Source organism: Sylvia atricapilla, chromosome Z, assembly GCF_009819655.1.
Source record: "Sylvia atricapilla isolate bSylAtr1 chromosome Z, bSylAtr1.pri, whole genome shotgun sequence".
Taxonomy (NCBI): Eukaryota; Metazoa; Chordata; class Aves; order Passeriformes; family Sylviidae; genus Sylvia; species Sylvia atricapilla.
In genome coordinates this window covers 44,078,708-44,105,704 of record NC_089174.1, presented here as the reverse complement: position 1 = coordinate 44,105,704, position 26,997 = coordinate 44,078,708, and the positions used below count along the sequence as shown (strand labels likewise).

General features: G+C 45.3%; 2 protein-coding genes across 2 annotated transcripts in view; one reads left to right on the top strand and one right to left on the bottom strand.

Moving 5' to 3' along the window:
- The window catches only part of LOC136374559 (neuronal acetylcholine receptor subunit alpha-7-like), a 59,309-nt gene extending 48,687 nt beyond the window's left edge, over positions 1-10,622 (top strand). Inside the window, exons 9-10 of the mRNA XM_066339958.1 lie at positions 4,218-4,327; positions 9,770-10,622. Of these exons, the coding sequence (XP_066196055.1) occupies positions 4,218-4,327; positions 9,770-10,291 (632 nt within the window). The 3' untranslated portion in view covers positions 10,292-10,622. The remainder of the gene's footprint in view (positions 1-4,217; positions 4,328-9,769) is intronic.
- A 5,421-nt stretch (positions 10,623-16,043) lies between these two features.
- On the bottom strand, positions 16,044-24,961 carry LOC136374260 (serine/threonine-protein kinase PAK 3-like). Its single transcript, XM_066339563.1, has 11 exons — positions 24,886-24,961; positions 23,955-23,992; positions 22,799-22,921; positions 22,241-22,568; positions 21,371-21,434; positions 20,076-20,124; positions 18,806-18,918; positions 18,190-18,307; positions 17,441-17,540; positions 16,807-17,003; positions 16,044-16,193 (listed from the first exon to the last, which is right to left on the bottom strand). The coding sequence occupies exons 1-11, from the start codon at positions 24,959-24,961 to the stop codon at positions 16,044-16,046; spliced, it is 1,356 nt and encodes a 451-aa protein (XP_066195660.1).
- Between the last annotated feature and the right edge of the window lie 2,036 nt (positions 24,962-26,997).

Genomic DNA, 26,997 nt, shown 5'->3' with positions numbered 1-26,997 from the left:
TCTGGTGCATTTTTCTGGCCTGTGGCAGCTCCCCAGGGCAGAGTGAAAATGAGTTACCTCATCTCCAGAATGTGTCAGTCACTTCTGAGCTTTGCCTCAGAACAGGTGAATTACCAGCAACCAGACCTCTGGTCTTTCACATGCATCCTGATCTGGGATTGCTGCTCCTGACACTTCCCACACTGAAGGGAATTGTTAAAGATTCCAAGCCGATCTAGTAACTAGGAATTGCAAGTAGGACACAGATGGACGTTTAGTGGGAGTTGTTAAGCATTTTCCTCCTGCAGCCTAAGTAAGAGGGGCTGAGCTTCTTTTTAAAATCAGATGTGCCTTTACCTCTGCTAACACGTGAGTGTAGGATTTCGTAGGAGCAACAGCTTCAAAGCACTAAATGAATAAATAGGATTTAGGATAGTTCCTAAAATACTGCCAGAAAAGGTTTGGTGGCTAGGTCAAGGCTGTTGTTTGGGAGACCAAACCTCATTACTTTGGTCTCCCCTATGCCCCACTTTACAGAAGAGCATCCTGTTTCTCTGCTCAGCAACAGCCGTGGAGACCCAGGGCAGTGTGGGGCTAGGGTAGAATGAGTGAATATTGAAGTACTGTGATTTCAAGGAAAAATTATCCATGAGCATTGTAGCTTGATCCTTGCACCAGTTAGGCTTCTCTTCCAACACAGGGTTGCTGGAGAAGACCAAGTCATAGTCATAATCAGAGAGGATGCTAGAGGTAATGTTGCATTCCACTGTGTGGAGCTGCGAGGAGCACTTTTAATGATGGATGTTCAAGAACAAAATTAAGCCAAGTGAGGCAAACATTGTTATTTGGGAACCATTTATTGGTAAGGAAAAGACAAAATAAAAAGGAGTGACCCCACAAAAGAAGGCTAGAGAAGACAGAGCAAGAGGAAGAAAAATGGGAGTGAGGAAGAGAGAGAGAGCGAGAGAGAGCGAGTGAGAGAGAGCGAGAGAGAGGGAGTGAGAGAGAGCGAGATAGAGAGAGGGAGAGCGAGAGCGAGGGCGAGCGAGCGACAAGAGAGGAGACAGAGCGCTTTGCCCTCGGGGTCGGGCAGTGCCGTACGTGTGCTGCGGCGGGGCCCGCTGCGCGCCAGGGCGGACACTCGGTGAGGGGGGATCGGACAGGAGCTCCAGGAGCCTGGACAGGGTCACCGTGAGGGTCACGGTGGTGGGCAGGCTCGGAGGCGGGCAGGGTTGGACGCAGGTGGCTTAGGCAGTGACGCAGAGACGAAGCAGGCAGGAAGCTGGTCAGGGACACAGGGAGGCAGCAGAGACATGAGGGCGAGCAGGAGCCAGAGAGAGCAGGAGAGCCAAAAGGCAGGCTCGGGCCAGGGCAAAAGCATAAAACTAAAGAAACCTCCCAAAAGACAAAAGGCAAGGCAGAGAAGAGCCCTGAAGAGTCAGACCCCAGAGCTTCTGGTGCAGTTACTTTTAATGCCCCTGGCTCCTCCTCAAGTCTGTCTGCTGACAGGAGACCTTTGGTTCAGTACTATGTCCCAGTACAGTCCATTGCTGGAGACCTTTTAATGTCTGACTGGAGAGTGTCTCTGGCATACAGTGTCTTTGGTGTTCCCCTGCTGACTGCCTGTCCCATGTCAGACACAGACTGGTTGCCAGGCAAAGTCTCCTCACAGGCAAGGCTTTGCTCCATCTTCACCTGACTGCCTCCTGTCATGGCACATGTGCAACCCCTCTCCCACATGCCTCTGACGACCACTGCTGAGGCATAACAAAACTGAATTGGCAACTCAGAGGTGAACAGGAATAGCAGCCCTTGTTAGCTGTCACCAAGTGATGAGTTTGACCTTGCTGGTGTGAGGGCAAAAGACTGTCAGGAGCAGAAATGAGCAGACTGGAAAATTAGGCCATGCTTTTAGGGACGTGCATGGAGGACAGGAGTTTTCCTCATCAGTTCTCCTGCTTCAGTAAGACTATGTTTTTCTGCTGCCAGAAAAGAGGGGATATAGGATTAAACCCTGGAAGAAAAGCTCAGAAAATGCTATGTAAGTAATGATATCATTTCAGAGCCAGGAATGTTTTGCCTTGTGGACATACTCACTGAGTTCTGAGGTCTTTCCTTCTCATACAGGAGAATGATTGCTGAGCCTATACCCAGGATCTTGGCCATCACTTCCTGGTTCTAGATTGTAAGGACAGTCAGGTTTTCAATCAAGGAGATGCATAGGCTTGCGATCTAGCAATTCCTTTGTGAATGGCTATTAGTTCTACCTTCTCCTGTCACATAAAAGGAGGCAACAGCATTTATCATATCTCCAGCTCGAGATGTGAAAGACCAGCAGCTGTGCAAGTCACTGCTATCTTTTTCCTCCACTTTGACTGTTGTCTCTTCAGGACTGGCAAAATCCAGCCTTAGAGCAGTCCTGGGCATTTCCAGGACTTTACGACTTTCTCTTTGAATACAGCACCTGCCCCTACCTGGTGGGCATAGATGAAACTGCCAGATTGCACAGATATCTTGTAAATGTTTGACTGCCTCATACTAACACATAGGATGCAAGTACCATGCACTATGGCCTCCATCCTTACTTTCCAACTGAAGACTTAAGTGTAGTTTGAACAGGAGCACCTCACTCATCCCCTCAAAATGCAGATGACACATCTACAGCCTCTTCCTTGCCTACCACCAGGCAAAACTATAAAATATCTTTCTTTATGGGTCCCTGGCTCCCCTCTGGTTCCCAGTCTGTTCTGGAGAGAACTGTTAACTTTACTAGCAAGTTAACACAGCAGTTTCCTGGCATTTGTTCCTAGGTTTACAGCATAAAAAAACCTGGGAGTGTCAAGTCCTCTGTCAAGTCCTCTGCTAATAATTGGCTATGATCTTGAGTCAGATATTATCAGATATTAACTTGGTTGTTTCCAAGTTTAACCAGGTGGCTAATTTTCCAAAGATATGTGAAAAATCTTAGTGAAAGCCATTTTAAATGGACCATTTCAGGCCTTTGAAGTCTGGTGGCATAAAAATGCGTAGAGTTTAAGGAAGTTATTTAGTGACTCGTGGTAGCAATTAAACCAACAATATCAACATTGCTGTGTTTCTTTTACATGGGGCATGTAACAGCTTCCCTGAAGCATTTTTTGCTCTACTTCTGACTGCTTGTTGACTCTCCTCTCTGTGAATAAGTGCAGTAGAGGCCTTTAAATTCATCTCACCCTTGAGACTATTTTTCTAATCTAGATACATAACTCATTTTGTCATGAAAAGCCATACCTCTTGAAGCAATTGCAGCCTTGTTTTCAGGAAGGCCTTAGAACCTCATTATTGTTAGACAAGTTTTTTGCTCCTGAAACAATGGGATTTGGTATGAAGAAATACAGGCAGAACAAAACTTGCTTTGGAGCTTCGATTGAGTTTTTTTGCTTTTCCTTCAAGCTACTGGAGGAAGGGCTGGGGGTTGCAAGAGGCTGCAGACTGGGCAGTGTGATATCCTCTCCCACTTGCACCGTTATGTCAGCCAACAGTGATGCTCCCTGGTATTTTGCTACTGAAACCTTCAAATGTCATTACCCCTGTGGGTAATTCTGCTTTACACTCCAGTGCATCAACCTCACTCCTGGCATGAGGGAGCTGTACTGCCACTTTGGAAATATGGCTTCAGGCCTAAGTTCTGGCTTTCAAGATCTTGGTTTCTTTCCTGCACAGCAGATATAAATTTAGCATTCAAGGAGGCTGTAGTGTACTTTCGTAGGAACTAGAAGAAATGGTCTTGAGGGCTAAGAACAGTAATGAGAAATATGCCTAACCACCTGGGAGCAGAAGTGGGGCAAAGGTGGGGAACTGGTGATACTTTTTGAAGGGATCCAGAGGCACCATGAGGACAGCATCACTTCTGCTGGTACCATGGAAGGCACGAGTCTGGGTTCAGTGAATGTTGTCAACTCAACTTCTCACTGTCCTGGGAGCTGGCACAAGGTGTTCTTACTGTGAAGCCTTGCACTCCTCCTCAGAGACAAAAATGAAACAGTTTTCACCTTTCATGTGTTCTAGATTTTCCCTCACAGGAGAGGAGGGAGCTGAGCAGATGCATACCTTAAATGCTCCAGTGCAGCAGACCAGGGAAGAGGGTGTTCAGATATGATGCAGTGCTTCTCAAATGTAGATCTTGAGTCATGGCCAAGGAATATTATGTGCTCTTTGTATCCCCTCCACCCTTAACCAAGTCCTCCTTTTGCTTGCAGCTCAGTATTTTGCTAGCATCATGGTCATCGTTGGTCTGTCTGTGGTGGTAACAGTGCTAGTTCTGCAGTTTCACCATCATGACCCCCAAGCAGGAAAGATGCCCAAATGGGTAAGTAGCTTTGGTGATAAACATTCAGGAGATTACTACTGAAAAGAAAGAAAATTGTCTAAAAGCTACAGTAAACTTGTTACAGGTGAGGGACAGAAGTTGTTCTCCATTAATCCGAAGAGTCAGTTACAATCAGCACAGTTTACACTTATGTTTGCAATTGAAGGGAAAGAACAAGCATGCTAAATGCACTTTTCCACTAAAACCAGTTTCTCTCATTCTCCATTGAAAATAGTTACTCCTATCTGGCCTTTCTTTTCAACCTTATGATGGAGCGGTTGAGTCATGACAAAGTTATCTCATTCAGCATTCACTTTGCAAGTGCAAGCCTTTAATTTCTTATCCAGCAGACAGCAGTACTGACAGAATGTGCTAAACAAACACTAGTCTCTACTGGGCAGTTTTTCTGCTGCCATCTGATCTATTCCAAGTGCATTAGCACGTGTACCCACTTTTCTCTGCAGCAGCAGACTTTGTCAGCCCAGTGAGGTCTGTCACCAATGCCAGCTGGCTTTCAAATGGTATGTTTCCTTTAGATTTTCAAGTTGAAAGAAAATTATGTTTTTCCCCCTCTCTTCTTTTCCTAATGGATTTTATAATAGGCAAGGTATGCTTGTGTTTACAGAATGAAAAAGAACAAAAGCAGAAGCAGATACATATAGTCACACTCAAGTATCTACCACCCTGTTTGTAGGAGTCCGGTTGTACAACATCCTCTGAGATCTTGTTCACCCCATTTGTCTTGCTGCACAATTATCCTGACATGCTGGATAATTGAGTATCACATGGTTACCCAATGTCAGCCCAAGTTCAGAACTGCTTTCTAATTCCTCTCTTAAAATAAACTGCCACTTCAATACAATTTTTTTTAAAGTCAAATAACAATTAAGCCTACTTACAATTATTTCCCAAAATGCTGTATGATTTGAAAACCTCTTCCTTTTGAGGCAGCAGAGAATGTGAATTCTGAATGAACCTGTGCATAGGCAAAACCTGTGGGGGCACAAATCTGGGAAACATGCTTCTGATGTCTACATGGACAGAGTCTACAGCAGTGTAACAGAACCCATTTGATTGCTTTTTGAGGAGCCCAAATGCAACGGTTCATGTTAGACCTGTTCATGTTAGACCTGTCTGGCCTGCAAGTCAGACCTTGCTCTCTACCAATCTCTTGTTTTCTTGGCTGGAAACACAATGTGCAGCAAATTCTCATTCAGGAGGAACCTTGTTCAGTGGCCTGACAACTGAACTAGCATACATTACAAAACATGCCATCAAGAAGCAAAAATTGTGGAAAGCATTACTGGGGAGGGCAGATGATAGACTGTAAAAGCTGTAGACCAGACAAGCTGACAGGGCTGAGGAATCTCAAGAGGAAGAGTGAATGCCTAGTGTGTAGGGAAGAGGCTGACTTCACAAAGTAGGCATTTTTACACTACAAGACATGGCAAAGGCTCAGTTGTTAGAATTCAAGTCTGTCTCTATTGTTTTTGCTGTTGTTTCGGTTTGTTTGGGGTTGTTTTTTTTTTTAATTTTGCCTGTCCACTTATGTCAAGTGTTTCTCACAGAGACACCATGAATGAGTTTTGCTCAGTAAAAGAAAAAAAACAAACTGAAGTGAAGAAGGAACTTAAGAAAGAAACAAAATTTTACATGACATTTTTTTTTTTCATTTCCAGTACCAGCTTCTGCCTTACCATTTACTTACTTCCCACAATGCCCTCTTCCTGTCAGACACAGGCATTAGTTTATTGCAAACTTAATGGATATTGTTACAGGGTTGTTATCACCTCCTGATTAAATCGATTTGTCTGCTGGAGTCAGTTGCAGGGGGAGGCATTGGACAATTGGCCATGTGTGGGAGCTTCTACAGACCCAGAAGATTTGAATGGATGCATTTCCTAAACACACCTGCTTTCTAAACCATTTACAGTTGAGCAGTTTACTTTTCCTGCCTGTCTCTTAAGGGGTCTGTGCTTGCACTTTGCAACAGAAGAGGGAGGAGAGTGTCTGCTAATGTTTATCCACCCTGCACATGTTCATTTCCCTTATTCCGCTGCTTAGAATTGTGCCTTCCTTTCTGTTAATCTTTGATGACTTACAAGGCTTTTTCAAAGAGAGGAATTTAAATCCAAGGGATTCAGTCGGGGCATTTGTTGGCTACTCGGCTGAGAAATGAGAGCTGCTGGCTGATTGACACTTTTTATAATATCTGCTAAGCTAGCATGGAAAAGAACACTAAAGATGGCCCAGCTAAGGAGCTGTTTGGGAGTGGGTAACTTCAGGTATGGACTACAGCTCAACTGACCTTTCTCTACTGACAACCAAGACTGTTGCATGGGAGAGAGATATGGAGAGACCAAGCACTGAGGGGAGAATAGGTTTTGTGGGAAAAGGCAAGAGAACTCTGGCTCTTTGTTGTGCCTAAAGCAGGTTTATTATGTTTCAGGCTTCTCTTTTAATATGCTTCAAACCTGGACATGCACAGTGCTGCTCAGGTGCAGATGTCCCTTACCAAGAGAGCTTTAACTGGGGAGTGTCTGCTCTGGACTAGGCCAGACAGGTGGCTGTGATGATCAGCTAGCAGTACAGCTACATTATAGTTAGGAGAGACTCACAGAAGGGTTGTTGGCCTCCAAAGACAGTATATGTATACAAAGACACACATACACATGCAGTATGTATACCTCCTTCATAGAAATCCATATATGACAATGCAGGTGAGAGTATACATTCATATTATCATACTCAGCAGTTTTCCAAAAGCTTGTATGCTGCAGCTCTCTCTTGAATCAATTGGTATGACAAGAACAGATTGATGCCTGAATGTCTCTATTTTCAAGGAAATAGGCATTTGAAATCCAAGCTAATTAAAGGCTGTGTTACTGTCTTCTAGGTATTTATTTTATTTTGGGAAATGTGTTTGACTATAGTTATAAATGTAATTTCCCAAAGGAATAAAAACTCTGTCTTGAAAGAAAAACAGCATTCCTATGAAAAAGTGCCTTTTCACCTCACATGTCCTTTCAGAGTTAAGGAAGACATATTAACATTTTCTAATAAGAAACTTCATCTGACTTAATATTTTGGAATTTCACAGACCTAGAGTGTTAACTCCTCTCTCCCCTTTGCAACCCACACTGTTGACACATTCCTAGCAATTAAGACCTTTATTGTATTCCATGATGCCCCCTTTTGTGTCCATGAGCAGCCTGAGCACATTATAATAAAGTGAGTTCAATTAAAGGCAGAATCAGTTTTTTAGGCTGCAACACTATAGGTTACTATTTGTTTGTGGTGACTGTGGGGGAAATAATTAAATATTTAAAGCAAAATAATATGAATAATGGAAAACAGTTTTTCAGGACTGTCATAGTTTAAACCCAAACGGCACCTAAGTACCAGACAGCCAGTTGCTCACATCCCAGCTCCCTTCCCTTGCGAGGACAAGAATCAGAAAAAAACTCCAACACTTTGTGGGTTGAGAAAAGAACAGTTTATAATTGAAACAGAATACAATATGATAATATGGATAATATTAATTATAGTAATGAATAACAATAATAAAAAATAGTAACAGCAAGGATGAGAGAGAGAGAGAGAGAGAGAATAATAAAAGGCAAGAGAAGAAAATAGTGCACAATACCATTGCTCACCACCTGCTGACTGATGCACAGCCTGGTTTTGAGCAGCAAATGACAGCTCCCAACCAACTCTCCATACTTTATATACTTTTGGAATATCCCTCTGCCTAGTTCAGGTCAGCTGTCCCAGTCATGCTTCCCCAGGGTATTGTGTGCACCTGCTCACTGGCAGAGCCCCGGAAACTGAAAAGTCCTTGATTCAGGGTAGAACGCTACTTTCCAACATCCAAAACATGAATATTTTATCAACATGATCTTCACACTAAATCTAAAACGCTATTCTGCACCAGCTACTAGGAAAAAAAAAAGTCTATTCCAGCCAAAACTAGGACAATGATGAAGAACAAAAAATTCACTAGTGGGAGACAAGCAAAATGGCTCACAACAAATGATACAGGTCTGTGACCTAGAAGAGTTCACATTGCTGAATTTAAAAATTGTGTAACTGCTTTTCACTGGTCATTGGTTTTGGCTGTTATTATTATTAATATTATTCCTATCTGTGGTTATTAATGCTTCCTCCTTTCTGAAATTATGCTTATAATTACAGGAACTCAAAGTCCTGGCTGTAACTTCCCCATTCCTGTATCTGTACTGTGCAAACACAGGAGTCAACTTTTCCTGCATCTAAAACATCTTTAGAGGCAAAATGTGGTCCCAAGTCAAACATGACAAAAGTAACAGGAGCAGGATTACACAGGGAGTCCCTGCGAGTCAGGGCTCAAAAGGGAAACCAGAAGCCACATCTGTTCTCTCCTTGATTTCAGATTATTTGGCTTGCAGAATGATAAAGTCATCAAAGAGGCCTGTCTGCATGGAGGATCCCTCTCAAGCACATTATAAATGACCATTTTGTATATGTAACAGCTGAAGCATCTTAAAATTACAAGATTTTGCTATTTAGTTAGCTTCTCTTCACACAAGACATTACTGAATCTCCACCTTTTTACTCTATTCGCAGTTAACAATGTTACCAGTAGGAATTCTAGCAGACTCAGATTTCAGAACAAACATCTGAAGATCAGTTCACTGGAAAAAAATTCTGGATGCACTCTCCAGAGTTTGCTGACTTAGTGACCTTGACAAGAAACATATGAGGCACAATCGGCCATGTGCACATTGAAGCATCTTGTGATGCACCAGCACACAGGAAAATGACAGCAGTAAATGGTGGCACTCAGATTTTGACCTGCTAAATGTAATTGATTTAGTCTTTTGAAAAAAAGCCTGCTGCATTATGTGATTGAACTCCTCAAAGGACTATAAAATAGCTTTCAAAAAGACCACAAAAACCCAACCAAGGTCTTTTATTTAGATGTAAACAATAGCAATGGGGATGGGAAATGTTAAGAATCTGTCGTATAGGGATTTTTTCCAGCAAAATCTGACCATTGGCCCCAAAAACTATTTAACTGTGTCTCTTTCCTTACAATGTGAGAAATGTTTGAAAATCATACAGCAAATTTGTCTGCTCAATTGCAGAGATCAGGGAGTGTTTGATAAAAATGGGTCTCCAAGAACCTTTTCGTAAAGTAAGATTTTACATCTCTTTTGCTTTATAAGCAAAGTGGGCATTGAACACCCCTATATTCAAGATAGATCCAAAAAATAGGCTATCCTTAGATAAAAAGCTAGACCCTCAAAGAAACATTTTGAAAGCACATAGCTGGAGAACACAGAAATCCATCAGTATTTCTAAGAGACTGTGCAGACTAACTGTAATAGTCACAAAATGTTTCAAAAACTTCTAAAATGACGAAGAGTCTCCTGTATTTCTGCCATCGTAACTCTTTTTCAGGTCCGTGTCATTCTGCTGAATTGGTGTGCTTGGTTTTTACGAATGAAAAAGCCCGGAGAAAACATAAAGCCCCTCTCTTGCAAATACAGCTATTCCAAGCACCAGCTGAGCGTAAACAGCATGGAGGTGAACATTCTTCCCGGGCACCAGTCCAGCAATGGCAACACCATCTACAGCTACCGTGCCATGGAGAGCCCATGCTGCCCTCAGAAAAACGACCTGGGCAGCAAGGGTGGGAAGGTGACTTGCCTCCTAGCAGAAGATATCGAGCTTGTGCAAAAGAAAGCTTTAATGGATACTCTTCCAGTGATTGTGAAGATCTTGGAAGAAGTCCAGTTCATAGCAATGCGGTTCAGGAAACAAGATGAGGGTGAAGAGATCTGCAGTGAATGGAAGTTTGCAGCTGCTGTCATAGACAGATTATGTCTGGTTGCATTTACCCTTTTTGCCATCATTTGCACATTTACAATACTCATGTCTGCTCCAAATTTTATAGAAGCTGTTTCAAAGGATTTTGCATAAGGTTTTCAAAGATAAGCATGATAATCAAAAAGTGAATATTGCCAGTAATGTTACTAGATAATTTAATTCAAATAGAAAAGTGTACTTATATGTGCTAACATACACAGAAGGGGATTAAAATAATTTCAGGACATAATTATTCCTGATGTTAGTGATTGTAGTTACTGCATAGTAAATATATTGAACTCTGTTACTTATTTCATAGACTAGTGCCACATGTAACTATGTCATAATCTGTGATAAGTGATAGACAAGAATTCTATACATTAAAATACTACAATATATTTATTACAATTTGACACTAGTATCAGTGTGTTACTTTGAATTTGTGAACTTTTGGATATTGTTAATTTAAAAGATCATTGAAGACTATACTTTTGCATAATTTTGTTGTTTTCAGTGTGTCTGTGTTTTATAATTACTATTTGGTGTGGCTGTGACATGCAATTCTCAGATTTGAAACACATATCTCCACAGTCTCATGATGCTGTATATTGTATTTATTGAAATAAACCATCATCATATTAGCTCAAGTTAGCATAATGACTGGAATGTTTTCTTGGTAGCTTTCTTAAGAATGTATCTTTCCAAGAAAATTACTTTGGCTTTTATTCTTTTTTCTTTTAATTAGGAAATATTGGTTGTGACATTGGAAAGAAACTTCTTTCTGCTTGCTGACAGTCATTAATTTACAATGCCTGTTTAACTGTTTCTGTCACCTTGAAAATCTACTTAATTTAAAATATCACTGCTCTCTTGGAACACAGTTGCCAGCCTAATACTGAGTAATTCAGCAACTAGAGCAGAATCTTATGTCTCCACAATGTCTAGGAAATGTTCCACAGATTTAATTTGGCTCAGATTTCCTATCTAGTCTACACCACTAAAGTAGTATTTTCTGAAAATTCTATTAGTACAGTCTTCTTTCTGTGTGGTCATTAGGCTTTGTTAAAAGGGGTATATAAAAGACTAGTTTCATTTTTCTAAACTTTAATGTATCGATGTTTATTATCAATTTTCTGTCCCTAAATATTCTCTAATATAATGTCTATATATTAATAAAAATAATTGAATTATGCCACTTTCTGGAATATAAGGGGAAAAAACATGCTATTCTTAATACCATCTTTTTTCTACCCAGTACTGTGGGTGGGAGTGACACCTCTGTTGCATGATTTTATTTTCCCTACTGATCACAGCAGAGCTACAAAATAATGTGGTCTGATGTAGATACCTTTCCTCTTTTGAGTAACACAACACTTCTCTGAATGGTCATTAGAAGAAATTCTAATTCTATTATTCTTCTCTGGCTGACTTTCAACTATCTGCTCTTCCAGGGTTAGTAAAAAATTAACATTTCCCTTACCTGCATGATGGGATCCTTCCCACCATCACCATTGAAGAGAAAGAAAATAATCATGATTTTACTCAACAGAAAATACTTCTATCTAAAATAGATGATGAAAGTGGTAGTTCTGCAGATTGAAGCAAAATACTACTATTTTTTTAAAGAACAGGTCCCTCAGCTTTGCCACTATGGCCTTTATTAGGTGGTGATACCTGACTTTAAACAGAGACTTCACTCTTTTGAATGTTAAACCTCTGTGGCAGTAAGATTAGATCATCACAACCCCGGATTTATCCTACTTCTTGGAGTTATGTTCAAAAAAGCACCTAAGGAGGTCAACCTAAGAAGGTCCTGATTACAGTGGCCTGTTTATATTTCACATAGCTATCCTGGTTACTTCAGCTCCAGATGCAGTTCCCAGTGGTAACAATGGCTAATGGTAAAATCCCCTGCTGGAAATTCTATCCGTACTTTAGAGAGATCTCTTCTTTATAGAAGCACTAAGGCTTTAAAAGTAACTCTTTCCATGCCTGCAGGAGAAAATTCCCAATACCTGGTTATTTCTCAAAATTGTCCTTGCTTAGGTACAGAATGTGATTCAGGAGGGTTTTTCCTTATAGAAAAACCTCAATGACTAACAGAGTTTTTTGGGAGTTTGGATTAGTTAGACCAGGCTCTTCCTTGGACAGAAGCTGAAATAATAATTTTAGTTACCTGTTAGTTAATAGTCTAAATATTCAACTATTTCTGCAACTTATGATGAAGGATGCTAAATGAACTTTGGAATGCTTGTTCAAGAACCACTAATATTTTTGCTTGAAAAGCGTTTTTGAAAGTAATTTCTAGTGACAGGATAAAAAAGGTAAAAGCTAATGCTAAAGCACAGAGTCACAATAGCTTAGCTTCCTAATGCAAAGCATGATCCCTTTCACAAAATGAGTTGAAGAATAAGAGTATTTTTATCTGGATGCATAGACCTTAGGATCAGAAGGAAGATGGAAACTATCTGCAAAAAATAGTGAAAACTTAGCTTTGATAACTTTTTTTCATATATAAAAGTTGGTGCAAATAAAAAAAAATCCATTTATAGCCCATGACTTTATGCTGTTAAATTGCCAAGGCTGGATCATCTCTTACAGAAATTTCCTAAAACTCAAATAGTATCAGTGGTATACAATTTACAACTCTTTACATTGGACTGAAATTACTTGCTGATTACTTTTTCAGGTCACATATGAGGCAGGTCCTTTTGCTATCCATTTACGACTTGGCATTCTGAAAGGTATTAATATTGTTACACAAAGTTTGTAGAACAAACTGTAAAATAGCACAGAAAAATGGTTACTGTACAGAAAGAACATTGCAGAATAAAATGTGAACCGATCTAAGATTTTCCTAAGAATTACAGTGCAGTTTGAAAGATTGATACATACTGATTCACATCTCTTCATGGCATCACCAGTCAGTGTCATGATGTATTTAATTCCAAAGGAAGGAAAAAATCCCAAATTTCTGCAAAGGTTAAATAGCAACAAGAAACTAACCCATAATACCCTTTCCAAAACCCAAGCACTTACAGAAATGTTACACAAGGAGTGGTGACCTGTTGTGCCCTGCTAACACAGAACATGACAGTAAAGGTCCTTGTGCACTTTATCTTGCTAGGAGCACCTTATTTCCCAGGAGGCACACTAGGTTTCTGCTATGAAGCTATTCAGCATAACAAGATGGGAATCTGTCCTGGTTTATTCATCAAACATAAAGAACTGTTCATATAATCAAACATAATCTTTACTTTGACTCATGAGTTATCTTAACATGTCTAGATATACACAAGAAAATCTGCAGTTTTTTGGGTTTTGTAGAACATTATTTTCTTGCAAGTTTTCTAATTTATCTGCCACCATGAGAAATACATCTGTATAACTTCCAACAGTAAATATCAAGAGTAAGACTGCATGCTTCTTTCACTTGAAATTAACTTTTCAGTATTGATGACAATAAAGATGTAGGGGATCATGATCTAAACCCATTATTCTGAATTACCAGGTGCCTAGGAAAAGAGGATGCTATAAATCAGAAGAAAGTTAATAAAGAACAGGACTAATCTGGGATTTTAGACAATAAGAATGTCAAATACTGAGAAATCTCCAAATACTGTGAAATCCCCACAGAAATAAATAAAGGCAGAACATTTAGGGTTTGAAAGCTGAAGAAATGCCTTCTCTTTTGTGAGGCTCCTCTTGGCAGAATCTGGAACAAAAATTTAGAATTCTGTTAAACACTGGGTGAGGTTACATCTGAGTTAAGAGATTGGGCTGAGCAATGATTCTGTGGCTGAAAGGCTTTCCAGAATTGTATACCCAGTTTGGAACTAGATGCTGAACAATGGTTTCTGAGACTTTTTTTTTTTCTTCTTCCTTTCTTTGCTTGATGACAAAGAGACTAAGCGGGAAAGGATATAAAACACATGAAACTCCAATTTTCAGTATAGATAAGAAAGCATGTGCTCAGAATGATATCTTCTTTTCTTGTTGAATGAGTTAGTGAATACCTTGAAGGGCTCTGCACTGGCAAGAGTAGAAATGCATCTTTGGTTTAGGTTTGATACTGAAGCTGTTAAAGCTACACTATCACAACTGCTTTCTGACACCATTTCAGATGGCCTTCAGATCTCTGACTCCTTTTCAAGTCTGTTGAATCATACAAATAATTTACATTATTTTTCTCCTGTCCCAGTATGGGAGCAAGAGTAACTTTGTCTCAAGTACTTTCAAAAGGTGCTTAATCTTAACTTTCAATAACAGAGAATTCAGTGTCCCAAAGAAATTATTGGCATATTTATTACTCCTTGTTAATATCTAGCATATAAATGAATCTAGTAGTCTCAATCACTTGAAAAACCCACCTTTCATGTGACAAAGCAAAATGTCAAGATTGTTAGGTGATTAAGTATGAGTAAAAAAAAATCTTTATGGTGATAATCATGATCATAATTAGCAATCAAAGTCCTAATCATGGCACAGTTATTTTAATATTGGGAATACCTTCATCATGTCACAGACATAATTTTGGAAAAGAAAGTTTATTAGTTCTTCAATACATAGAGAATTTATTTTCTGAACAGAAACCTCTGAGTTGTTACACAGGCTGTCAGCACACAGCCATGTAGATTTTCATTTAATGGAAGAAAGATTAAGACCTTCCCAAGTAAAACATAGTTTTGACACAGAACAGATAGCCTTGTCTGACTGATGGAAAAAATCTGTTGAACTTAAAAAAAAAAAAAAAAAAAAAACCAAATACAATTTGAATGCAAAAAAATCCAAACCAAAACAAAAACCCAATAAACCAAAACCCAATCCCCACCCCCCCGTCACCCCCCCAAAAAAAAGGCAACCAAAAAAACCCCACTGAATGCTAGTAAAAAGTCATGGATTCATTCTCATAGCAAGATCTAAAAAAAGATATTTTGGAAAAAAAAAAAAGAAAATACAATATGTTTGATTTTCAGAATAAGCTTAACTCATACAGATATTATATCTTCTTGGATTTTTAAATCCATTTATGAGAGAAAACAGGATCTAAATTCCATGCCAAGGACAGGAATATTGTACTGTGCCTTTAAGGGAATATATTTCCTTTTATTGAATTTTGGTTTTGTTGAAATTATTTGCATAGTTATACAACATACACAACATACAGAAATGGGTAGTATACATGATACAGTACAATGAGTTCTAATCAAAATAAAATTGAAAATAGTATCTGTGACACTCTTGGCTTTCAGGCACATGATATTGCATTCCAAAATTTTCAAGCCACATTTATTCTCAACATTCAATCATAGAACATAAAAATGGGAAGACATCCTTAGAAACTTCAATAACCTTTTAACTGTCTATATCCCTCAAGGTGAAATCTATATGTTCAGCTATTTTTGTCAACAAATAGCACTGGGGTTTTCTTTCCACAGAACCTTTATTTTTAAAAAAGGAATGAAAAGACCTTTTTCATTGAGAAAAAAGTATAAAAAGCAAAAGAAAAAGGCAAAAAAATTTCCATATAATGTTTTATGAAATTATGGGAGAGAAAAAAATAGTCTTGATGGTCTTTCAGGTAGAGATTTCTGAAATCTCTGAAGTATTATAGTATGGCACATTGTGGTAGAAAAAGCAGGAAAGGTTTTAAACTAGAAGAGGAGAGTAGAATTAGATGTTGGAAAGAAATTATTTACTGTGAGGGTGGTGAGCCATTGGAACAGGTTTTCCAGAAAAGTTGTGGATGCCCTATCCCTGAAGGGGCCAAGACTGGAGATTCTTAGGAACGGGGCCCAGCTGACGCCTTGCACTGCAGCAGACGAGGAGCCCCTGGCAGCGGGCAGCAGGCGCACCCTGCAGCCCCTTAGCCTTTTACCTGCAGAAGTTCCTGGGCAGACCAGCGCCTGTCCTCGTCCGTCTCCAGGCAGCAGTGCAGAAAGTCTCGCAACCAAGCCGACTGCTGCCTGGGCTTCTGCAGCCTCGGGGTGCCCCCGGTGCTGATCAGCTGTCGCGCCTAGAGAAGAAGGAAACGCCACGCTCTACCTGTCTCCTTCGCACCCGAAACTGCTCACGCATACGCCCTGGACAGGCACCACTCTCCTGTGGCACTTGCCTCCCTGCCAGAGCGTGGGACGTGCCTTTCCTACCCCAACCCAAAGAACCCAAACCCTCAGGCAGACACCGCCAGTCCATACTGTGCACAGGCTCTTGCTTTGACCCCTGATTTCACCAGCTGATGCAACTACGAGCAATTCCATCAGCCAAAAGCACACTTTGCTTCTCTGATGACTGACACCAGCTCCACGGGCTGAGGAACTTTTGGAAATTCCAACTCTTTTGGAAGAGGGACTTTAGTCTGCCTCTACTATTCCCAAGGATTATTCCATAAAATCCAGCTGGGCACTGCTCACTGCTCCCTTAAGCAAAGCTTCCATCTAGCAAAAAAGCATCACGATATTTTCGTGCTGCTCATGATGAAGTGGGGAGGGGGTAATCCGGACAAGGAGCACAAGAAGCTACCCGGCCTGGAACCTCTGGCCTTCAGGGGTTAACAAGCTTCCTGGGCGGAAGAATGGGGGCAGGTTTCGTTAGGGTGACAGTAGGATCTGAGAGTAGTTGCGGCGTACCGTGCAGGAGGTTTTCGTCAGGTGAGGAGGCTCTCCTTCCACCATCTCGATCCCCACGATGCCGAAGGACCAGATGTCCACTTTGGGACCATAGGGCTTCCCGGTGAAAATTTCTGGCGCCATCCAGTAAGTAGTCCCCACAGCTGATCTCCGTTTGCTCTGCTCAGCAGTGAGCTGTGCAGTGAGGCCAAAATCAGCTGAGGAGAAAAAAAGTCCCTGGGATCAAGCCCTCGTGAATTAGCAAAGCAAGGCACAGAATTCCCCACTGTACCAACGTCCGAGGAGGCAGTGTGGAATCCAGCTGCAAAAGGGCCCACACTGGCATTCCTCAGGCCTGCGGCCGAGGAACTACGGAATGGGCCACTTGCCAAAAGCCCCCGCTTTCAGACGGTGACTTTTAGTCCCCTGAAGCTTTAGACTGCAAGTGCTTCACTTGGGAAGGGACACACACAACCCAAAGCCACTCCTGAGACCTTCTTCCCAGCCACACCTCCCTGCTCCTTGCAGATGTGCTCCGCGCTTGCAGCAGGGCAGCCTGCACTGCCACAGGCACCACTCCTGGGGAACTGGCAGTCACCCAAAGGCAGCCCCACACCGCAGCCCGCCACGGCCGGGCCGGGCCGACAACACACACCCAACTTGACAGATCCGTCCAAGCCCAGGAGAATGTTGTGGCTTTTGATGTCTCGGTGGATCACTTGCTTGGAGTGAAGGAAATCCAGGCCTTGCAGACACTGAGAGAGGGAAAAGAAACACCAGCCTAAGAGTTCCTCCTCTGATTTCATCCCACAAGCAGGAAAGTGGCACATCTGCAAGACTGCCTTGCTCGAGGATGGTGAGCCAAGGCAGGACAGCCTGTTGGCAGGGGCAAGAGCTTGCTGCTCCAACACGAGGATAGCAGTGCCTTTCAAAGCAAGGATGTATTCGCTTTTGAAAGAGAAAGGGCCGTCGTTTCACTGGCCAGTGCCCTGCAAACACAGACTGAAGTGCTGCAGGGGCTGTGCTCTCTCTTTTTTTTCTCTGGCTTTTGCAAGCACCACTTGGGGTGCAAGGCTCTCCTTTGAGGCTGAGCTCTGGGAGAGTCCCACAAGTATCTCTTTGTCTTTGCCACCGGTTTCAGATTCTGCCACCAGTGCCTTTGCTCTTACAGGGAAGGAACGCAGTACACGCAGGCTCCAGGCAAGTGTTTAGAGAGGCCAACACAAACAAACACACGAGAAGAAGGGCAGGCACACCGGCAGGCACTTCAGGTGCTCTTGCTAGTGCCGTTTGTAAGGGAAAGGCAGAAAGGAAGCTCGGAAGATGAAATCACTGCTCTCCTGATGCCCCATTGGGAAGGAGCATCCCGTAAAAGCCACGGGAAGCACAAGTGCCATCCCTTACCTCCTGAGAAACAGCTGCTATCTCTCCTTCCGCCATACGAGTCTCCCTGATGACATCATATAAAGAACCTCCGTCCATGTATTCCATCACCAGCCAGACTTCCTCCTCCACCAGGTAGCTGAAAGGAGGAAACCGCAGCCTGGAGATGAATGCCCGCACTTCCACCACCGGATGCGTTCTTCTTTCCGTGTCTATCTCAGAGCAAGAGCCCCAAAGGAGCATGTGAACCCTCCCTCACTAGGCTCTACAGGCCCTGCACTTTGTGCAGACAGGCCCAGGGAAATATGATCTACAGTGCTTGGTCAGCATGAAAGACCCATGGGAAAAAATCACAGCCTAAACCCAACAAAACAATGTGGAGAGAGGCCAGGGACTTGGAGGCTGTTGGCTCAGTACGATAGGGCCAAGTCAGGTCTCTGAAAGTGCGCTTCAAACTAGGTATGCCAGGAAGGGCTAGTGCAGCCCCAACGCAATCTCCTCCCCAGATGCTGTGGATCAGCCAGCCCAGGAACAGGAATTAACAGCTCCATCCTCTGCCAGTGGCCAAAGCAGCGATTGAACCAGGAGCTTGCAGGATGTGAATGCCCCTTCACAGCAGAACAGCAGAACCACTCGCCTGTCTACATAGTTCACAAGGTTGGCTTTCTTCATGTCACGCATGACCTGGATTTCATTCAGGCACACTTCATCGCCGCTCTCTTGCAGGAGACTGATCTTCTTTATGGTCACCTAAAACAACATGGAAAACCATGAACCAAAGAAGTCTTTGGCACGAGACCGCAAGGGGAACATGAAGACAGTGATTTTGGAATGACAGAGCTGGGCTGGGCCCAACTGTCTTGCAACTGGACTTCAGAGGAACTCAAAACTGAGCTTGCAAGAGCCTCTTACATCACTTGCTTGGGCGCCAATCCCAGAACACAGTGCCAGAGGTCCTCTGCCTTGTAAACCTTGGAGAAACAGGGTCTAAACTCTCCACCTCAAAGCTCGCTCTGCCCACAGTCTTCCCCCGGGGCCTCATTCCATCATCCCCATTTTCATTCACACACCTCTTGCAAGCAGGAAGATATCTGGTTCCAGGGAAAATGGAGCAAAACTGCTGGGAAACCTTTGGCAGTTCTGAGGGGTTTCATCATTACTGCAGCAGCCACTGGCAGTCTCCATTGCACAACCACAAAGCAAACGTACAGACATGAAGGATAAAATGGCATCCTAGAAACATCCTGAGGGTTACCCCTGCAAGTACGTACTTTATGGAAAAGAATGCCGTGAGGATGAAAACATCTTTAAGGAGCCCTCCAACAAACAACTATTCTAGCTCTTCCTCGCTCCAGGAGTTTTCATCTTGCTCCACTAAAACCCTTTCCTTCACACCATTGACACTTGCAATTACTGCCTGACTGTAAAAGGAAATAACCCGCACCTTGATCCTCTAGCGATATGCGCCGGGCCCTGAGCAGGGCTTAGGCCCTCGAGAGACTCCTTGCAGACATCTCTCTCTAAGCACGGTTGCCGAGGGCAGCACTGCGGCTGACTAAGGCACTACTGGCACCATTCCCATGTGTTTGCTGACAGCCAGAAGTGAGAAGTCAGGAACCCTGAGCTGCAGCCCCAAAGAGCAGAGCCATGCTCTAAGACACCACCTTGGCACTAAGACCCAGCTAGCACATTCTCCTCTGAAATGTACCGCTTGGCCTCCTTGCATTCCTTGGGCCAGCTGAGAAGGACCAAATCTGTGCCCTCCGTATTTGGCAGGCGGACACTGCCCTGCACTTCATTTGCCTTTGCAGCAAAGCCCTACCGGCAACCCAAAGCTCAGCCACGGCTCACAGCAGAGGGGAGGTCTCTCGAGAGCTGCAGAAGCTACGGCGTTGCTTGACACTTACCTCTTCTCCCGTGGCAGTCTCCACTGCCATGCACACTGTGCCGAACCCCCTAGAAACAAAACAGCAGCGGAGAAAGGAGAAGTCCTTTAGGCCTTGCAAGTGCAAGACGCCGGGGTGCAAGGGGATAAAACGTCCTGGGATAAAGAGCAAATGGAACATGACAGAGACTGGTCTGGGTCCTTTTCCCCTTTTCTCTTTCCGAATCTCTGCAGGTGTGGGATTTCTCCAGGTACACGTATGCCCCTCGGACCTTCTCACACCTCTCCTTGGAGTCTATGTGCCAAATTCAGGCACCACCACACAGGCCTTCGGGGAAGCCTGAAGCCATGGAACAGCTGTCGGAGGAAAGCCTCAGGACACAGGTCCTTTCTCCAGCTGGCAAGGAAAGTAGTCTCCGGCCACAGCTGCAGCCACAGAGCAGGCAAAGGCTTCCATTGTTGCACACACAAATGGAGGAGGACTCAACCCAGAGGATCCTTAGACAGCTGCCTTCTGGGTCCAGAGCCATTGGCAGCTGCTTCTCTTTGGGGAACCAGACACACAAAGGACTCAGCTTTTCTGGCGAGTTCTTGTACACTTGGCTCCCCACCGACGGAGGAAATGTTTCAGATCAATCCCATCTACAGTCAGCAGTGCTGGCTCTCAAAAGGCAATCACTTGGTGGATTCTTTGCAGGAAAGGCCTAAACCCCACTGGATCCACAAGGGCTCTGCCATCAGACAGGCGATGCCTTTTCCTCTAGAGCGCCTTGGCGCTGGGCATTCCCTTGAAGCCTTGGCTCTTGCCACCTCAGCTGCTGAGGAGAGCTGCTTCTTTCATTTCTGCCTTTGGCTTCTAGACTAGGAGGTGGTCATCCTGACCACTGAATCTTGTTCTCCGCAAAATACTGGAAAGAGCTGTTATTGAGAGCTGTTCCCTGACAGCTCTTGGCTGCTAACTGGGCCTTAGAGGCCGTGAAGTCTCTCCTCCTTTCATTCCCACCTGGTCTGTATTCTTCGGAGACACGCAAAAAATGGTTTCTCCTAAGAAAATTGGCAAGCAGCTGCAACACGCTTGAGGGACAAGACATCTGCCAGGTGCTGCTCTTTGCTGCAGAAAAGACATTGCCAGCATCTCGCTGTCTTTGCCATGGCTGTGGACCGCAGCCATAAGCACTGGCCAGTACTGAGAGCTGGCAGCATCTCAACACCGTGTCTGGACAGCTCTGGAGCTTGCCTGACGTCACTCTGGGGAGATGAGGCAGCAGCAAAAGACACTGCCCCTCGCTTTGAAGAAGGAACCGTGGCTGCACTCACCCTTTGCCAATGGTTTCCTGTTCTGTGTATTTAGCCTCGGGATCTCCCTCGCTCACCAGCATCCCTGTAAAAATCCAAAGGAGAGATGCTCACTTCAAAACAGGCACTCCACCCTGCAGCTGATCAGAAAGGCAGCTCCACTCACTGGGCCCTTTTGACTCAGCCAGTCGAGGAACAACACCACCACTGCACCACCACCAGCAACAGCACAAAAACAACAGCAGCAAGGCAAGCGGCTCTGCAGCACAGATGGCCTGCACAAAACTCAAAGTCTAAACTACAATCAAAGCGCACGGAGAGAGAGGCAGAGGGGATCAGAAAACCGTGTGAACCGAGTGAAGTGATTGTTGTTGTCTAGAAACATTAAGGGCAGCAGAAAAAACAAAACCGTCCCCTTCTGGTCAAGGAACACTCTGTGACATTCAACAAAATCTTTAATCCTTGCAAAGGTCAAAGGCTTCTTGTGCTCTGGAAGCAAGTTTTATCACCAGCTGCCCTTGCCAGAAGAGGAAGATCATCGCAAGATGCTTCCGGCAAAGGCGTGCTCTCCACCTCGAAGCAGGCCTTTGCCTAAACAGTGCCCTTCTGCCTTTTAAGAGCATCAGCTCATGCTATAACCTCCTGGGATGGGCCTTAGGAATGAGGTCCCTCAGCCTCTAGCATAGGCCAAGCTCTGAAGATGACCTTGGCCGTGCCCCACGCTCCCCATGGGAGCTGGGCCCAAAAAGCTCCCTGAGGTCTACTCAGTCGCTAGGCCACAGCCTCCTCCTGGCTCAGCCAGAGACAATCTCTGCTCTGCCTTTTGCCTGGAGGCAAGCTCGGACAAGGCCAAACCAGGCCCTCAGCTGCCCTCAGAGGCAGGAGCCACACCCCACTGCTCCCGCACCACCACAAAGCACAACAACGGGTCCCGGGTGGAGGCCTCAGGGCCTGACACTCGGCTGAGGACCAACGGGAGGTGGGACAGCTCACGCTGGCACACGCACACACAAGGCACAAGGATCACAGAGGACATACTCAGCATGGCCAGGCACTCGTCCTCTGTCCTCTCTCGCAGCTGCTCCCTGCTGCCAGAGGAACTACTGGTGCTCCAGGTGGGCGAGCTGCTCGTGCCTGACTTTACGGCTTGGTGACTGCAGGCTTCTTCAGAGCCTGCAGCCGCAGCTCGTGCAGGTGCCAGGACAGAGGAGGTGGAGCTCTGGGACAAGAAAGGAGTTTGGGTCACAAATGTGCCCGCCAGAGATGCCCCTCCCACCCCAGTTCAAACGCAGGCCCATAGGAAGGTGCTGCCAGCCACGTCCAATACAGGTCTTCGCCTCTCGGCTCTTGCTGCCCCCTTCTCCGACTCAAGGGACAAAATCCACAGCCTGCTTTTACATGATGGACGAAATGTCACCAAAGACACTGCCAACCTAAGCCGACACTTACTGATCTCGGCCCCTCAGGCTCTGGGCTGACAGCAGGGGCAGATTCATTGGCAGCTTCCTCCTCTTCAGCCTCCTCATCGTGTACAGAGGCAGCCAGAGCAGGTGCTGACGCTGCCTTTCTGCTCTGTGGACAGACAGAGGCATGAGCGGCAGGAAAGATCTTGCCATTCAGAACCTTACGTATCCCCGGCTACAGGCCCCACGGCATCTCAGCCGCTCCTTCAGCTACCGACAGCTGCTCTGTGGAGGGGGCCAGGTCCCTCCTGGGGGCAGTGTCTCCTCCATATCCTGCGAGGCTGCAAACTGCATCTTGCCCTGCTCTCTTCACGGGGGACAGAGAGCCTGCACAGCCACTGGGCACAAAGGGCCTCACTTTTCCCGACCCCGGCAGCATCCTAAGGCATCCCAATGCTGCTGCCTCTTGTCTCTTGCTAAGACAAATTCACGGCCCCTGTCAGAATAGTGGGAAACCGGCGCCTAGAGGCCCAAATTCCACACTGCTTTCCCAGGCCCCATCAGCTGGGGGAAGAGCCCGGGAAGTGCTTTCAGCCACGCACGGGAGGTGCTGTTTGATCAGAAGCTTGCAGCTCTGCTTTGTTCCAGCCACAGGCCTACCCAGAGCTGCCACTTACTGATGCTGGATGCTCAGGCCCTGCAGTGGCAGCAGCTGCAGCTTGGTGGGCATCTTCCTCCCCTTTGGCCTCTTCTTCAGGAAGACACGCAGCCGAAGAAGGCTCTGAGATTAGGTTTGAGCTCTGCAAGACAGGCAGCAGCGTGACGCACAGGCAACCTTCTTTCTATTCAGCTCTAGACCCAGATGCATTAAGGAGTAAGCATCGGGAGAGAAATGGGATTCTAAGTTGTTCAAACTCAAGTCAAATGGGCCCGTTAGACGGGACTGCACTCTCACGGACGGCAGAAATTCTACCATGCCTTAGAGCACCAAGCAACCCCCACTTGATTCCAAGCTCTGAAATGGAACTGGAGAAAACAGCCAGAGATCCTTCTCCTGCTGCCGCTGCTGGGCTGCAAAGAGTCGGGACTCTACTTTCATTCATCCAACCAGGCCGGCGCCAGACTGTAACAGGCCCAGCAGCTCACAGCTTACTCCACAAGTGTCAAAGGCCACCCATGCCAAAGGCTCCTTTCCCACTCACCCAAGGACTGGATTCTCTCCAGACACGGGCAATGTGACCTGCAACACACAAGGCAAAAAGAACCGGATGCTGTAAGGAAACTGCCTGTGCTGGGCAAGCCCACCAAAAGGTCAAGCCAAAGACACAGCGTTCTGCTTTCACTACATCCCTCCAGCAGCAACCCTTGTAGCCACACAGCAAGCAAGACAACAGCACAAAATACTGCCTTGTGTCCTCTTTGGCCACTCAACCCAGAGAAACCTGAGACCGAGAAAGTCCAAGTGCTCTTGAAACAGTCATTGCTTCTACCCTGCCCCAGCCAGAGGCAGCTACAGCTCCTCTCTTTCCTGTACTTTGGTTTTCTGAAGAGATTGCAAGCAGCAATTGCCACCAGCTTGCTGAAAACATTTCCCCAGGAAAGCTTCACCCAATTGCCCCTTAGCCCTGCTGGCAGTTCTATTGTGACACAGCATGGGAACAGCTCCTGACTTCGGGAACGTACAAGGAGTCTTTGGAAATGTCTGCTTCAGAGGGCTTTTCCAAGCCAATTCTGTCATTTCATCACAGAGCAAATGGCTCTTTCAACAAGTGTTGAGTTCCACAGCCCTATCCTGGCGTGAGGGAATGCAGACAAAGGAGATGCTTCCTCTCATTCCTGGAGAGCAGTGCACCGTTTTCACAAGGGCTCCTGCCAAGCTCTCCCAGTCTTCCCATCTTGGAAGCAGATTTGCCTGAGCCAGCAAACTGAGGAGATTCCAGACTCCACTGACACAGGCCATGTCGTGGCGGGAGCGGAACCCCTGTGGGCTCCACTACAAATGCTGCCCACGCCCCGCGGGCTAGAGACACCCTCTTCTTAGCTGGAGCTGTTGACAGCAGCTTTAGCCAGCTAAAGGCCTCTTGGTGGGATTTGGCTTTCCATACGCTGCACCAAACACAGATGTCTACTTACGTGCCAGGTGGACAAAAAAGTAGCCGGAATATGCCACAGAAAAAGCCGTGCAAACTGCAGCACACACTCTCTCCATCGCTTCAGCAGTGCCGCTCAATCCGCACCAGATGACACCTGTGGGGAAAAGCAAAAACAAAACTCCTCAGAGTCCTGTCAGGGGGCAGCCTGCTGGCAGAGACCTCGTTGACCAGCAGGTTCCGCCCGCGCTGAACCTGCCAAAGAGCCGCTCTGCACACTGAGGCCTTCCCTGCCTCGGCACGGCAACTTTGCCTCGACAGCGCTGTGAGCCGGCCGCTGACATCACAATAGCAGCCGCTCTGGCCTGCCAGAAATAAAAAAAAACGGCTTTACAATTTTCATCGTCAAGTCCTTATTCCGCAACACAGCAAAGCAAGACCAAAAGCCTTCCTAGTGCCTTTTGGTCTAGTCTGTAACCTATTGTTCAAGGCATCTAAGAGTAACTCAAAAAACACACCAAGCCTCCGCTGGCCACACCGAGAAGCTGAACATGGAACAGGACGCAGGATGAGAGGCAACTGAAAATGAAAACAGGACCTTTGGCCACCCGTTCTCTTGCAGAACACCCAAAAGGCTTGTTCCAGCTAGGGGTCTAAAATGAAGCATCAAGGAAACTTGCCCCTTCAATGACAACTGGGGGACAAAAGCTGAGGAAGCACTCTCGTAGACCTTCTTCCTCACTGGCTTCACCACAGAACAAGGTGGGATACGGGCCTTCCTAGGGTGGGATTGGTGAAAACATGGAATGCCAAGCAACACATCCACTGCGTACAGATCAACCTGCTGCTGCACTGCTGTGGCATTTCCAAGGAACCTTACCCACCTGAGGTGCGCCTCTGGGAGCTTCCCTGGGCACATCCCTGCAACAGAGGGAGCTGAGTGCCTTGGACATAAAGAAAGGAAGGAAACAAATTTGCAACACGCCCTGGGACAACACACAAAGTGCTGGGGGGAGGAGGAAAGCAGTGGGCCCAAAGGGGTGGGTCCCAGCAAAACTAGAAGTTGTGAGGCAGAGACCAAACCAGGTCAGGTGCTGGGCAGGCTACAGGAAGGCAGCCTTAGGAAAACAGAAGCATCACCACCATTCCAACGCTTGGGAGCTTCATTCCTCTGCCTCTCACTCTTAAACCACTTTTGCTCCAGTTCAGTTCTCAGGTGAGGTTTATCCCCAGCCAGTAATCAAGCACCGCACACAGCCATTCTTGCTCAGTGTCCCACCAGCGGGATGGACTGGGCCGACAGCTGCTATGGAGGGCCTTGACAGCTGGTCTGCAAGCAACACAATGCTAGTAGAAGAAACTACAGTGGATGATTTTCAAGTGTATCCATAGCAAGGAAGGAGACAAGGCCGTCAGCATGGAAATGGATTTAAAAAGATACAGAATTAATTTCTGGAGTAAGACTGTGTGCATAAGTAAACGCATATTCGTGCCTTACTAACTTTTCGCAGAACTTTTACCAGCTATATGGATGATAATTGCTTTCCACCAACGAATATAAGAAGTTATTGTGATGTAGTCAATGACTTAAGATCACGCTTCCTAAAGAGTATATAGGCTGGAGAACACGCCAAAAAAACCCTTCAACTTCAGTTTTGGATCCTGACCACGTTTGCATGTCACGTCCGGCCTGACAGTGACAACTGGAAGGGTAAAAGCCGGAACACTCACGGGTGGAGGACAATTCAGTTCAATTCAGCCTAGGGAATGCAGAAGCCACACACACACAAGCAAAAAACCCCAAAGAACTGCTTCAGCATTTCCCACAGGCAGGCAGGTGTTTCCCATCTCCAGGACAGCAGGACCCCCTCGCGCCACACAGTGACTTGGGAAGACAAATGCCATCGCTCCAAACGTCTCCTCCTTCCTCCCTCTTGGACGCAGCTTGAAATACTGAGCAGCATGACACACGGTCTGCAATATTCCTTTGGCCAGCTTGAGTCTCTCCCCAGCCTTCCATGTATTCTCAACCTCCTCGCCAGTTTGGCAGTAGGAGAAAGCAGGCTTTGTGTCAGCCCTGCTCATCAATAACAAAATTATCTCTATGTTTTATACCCTGTGTCCAGCACAAATCTAAAAGTCAGCAGCATACCTG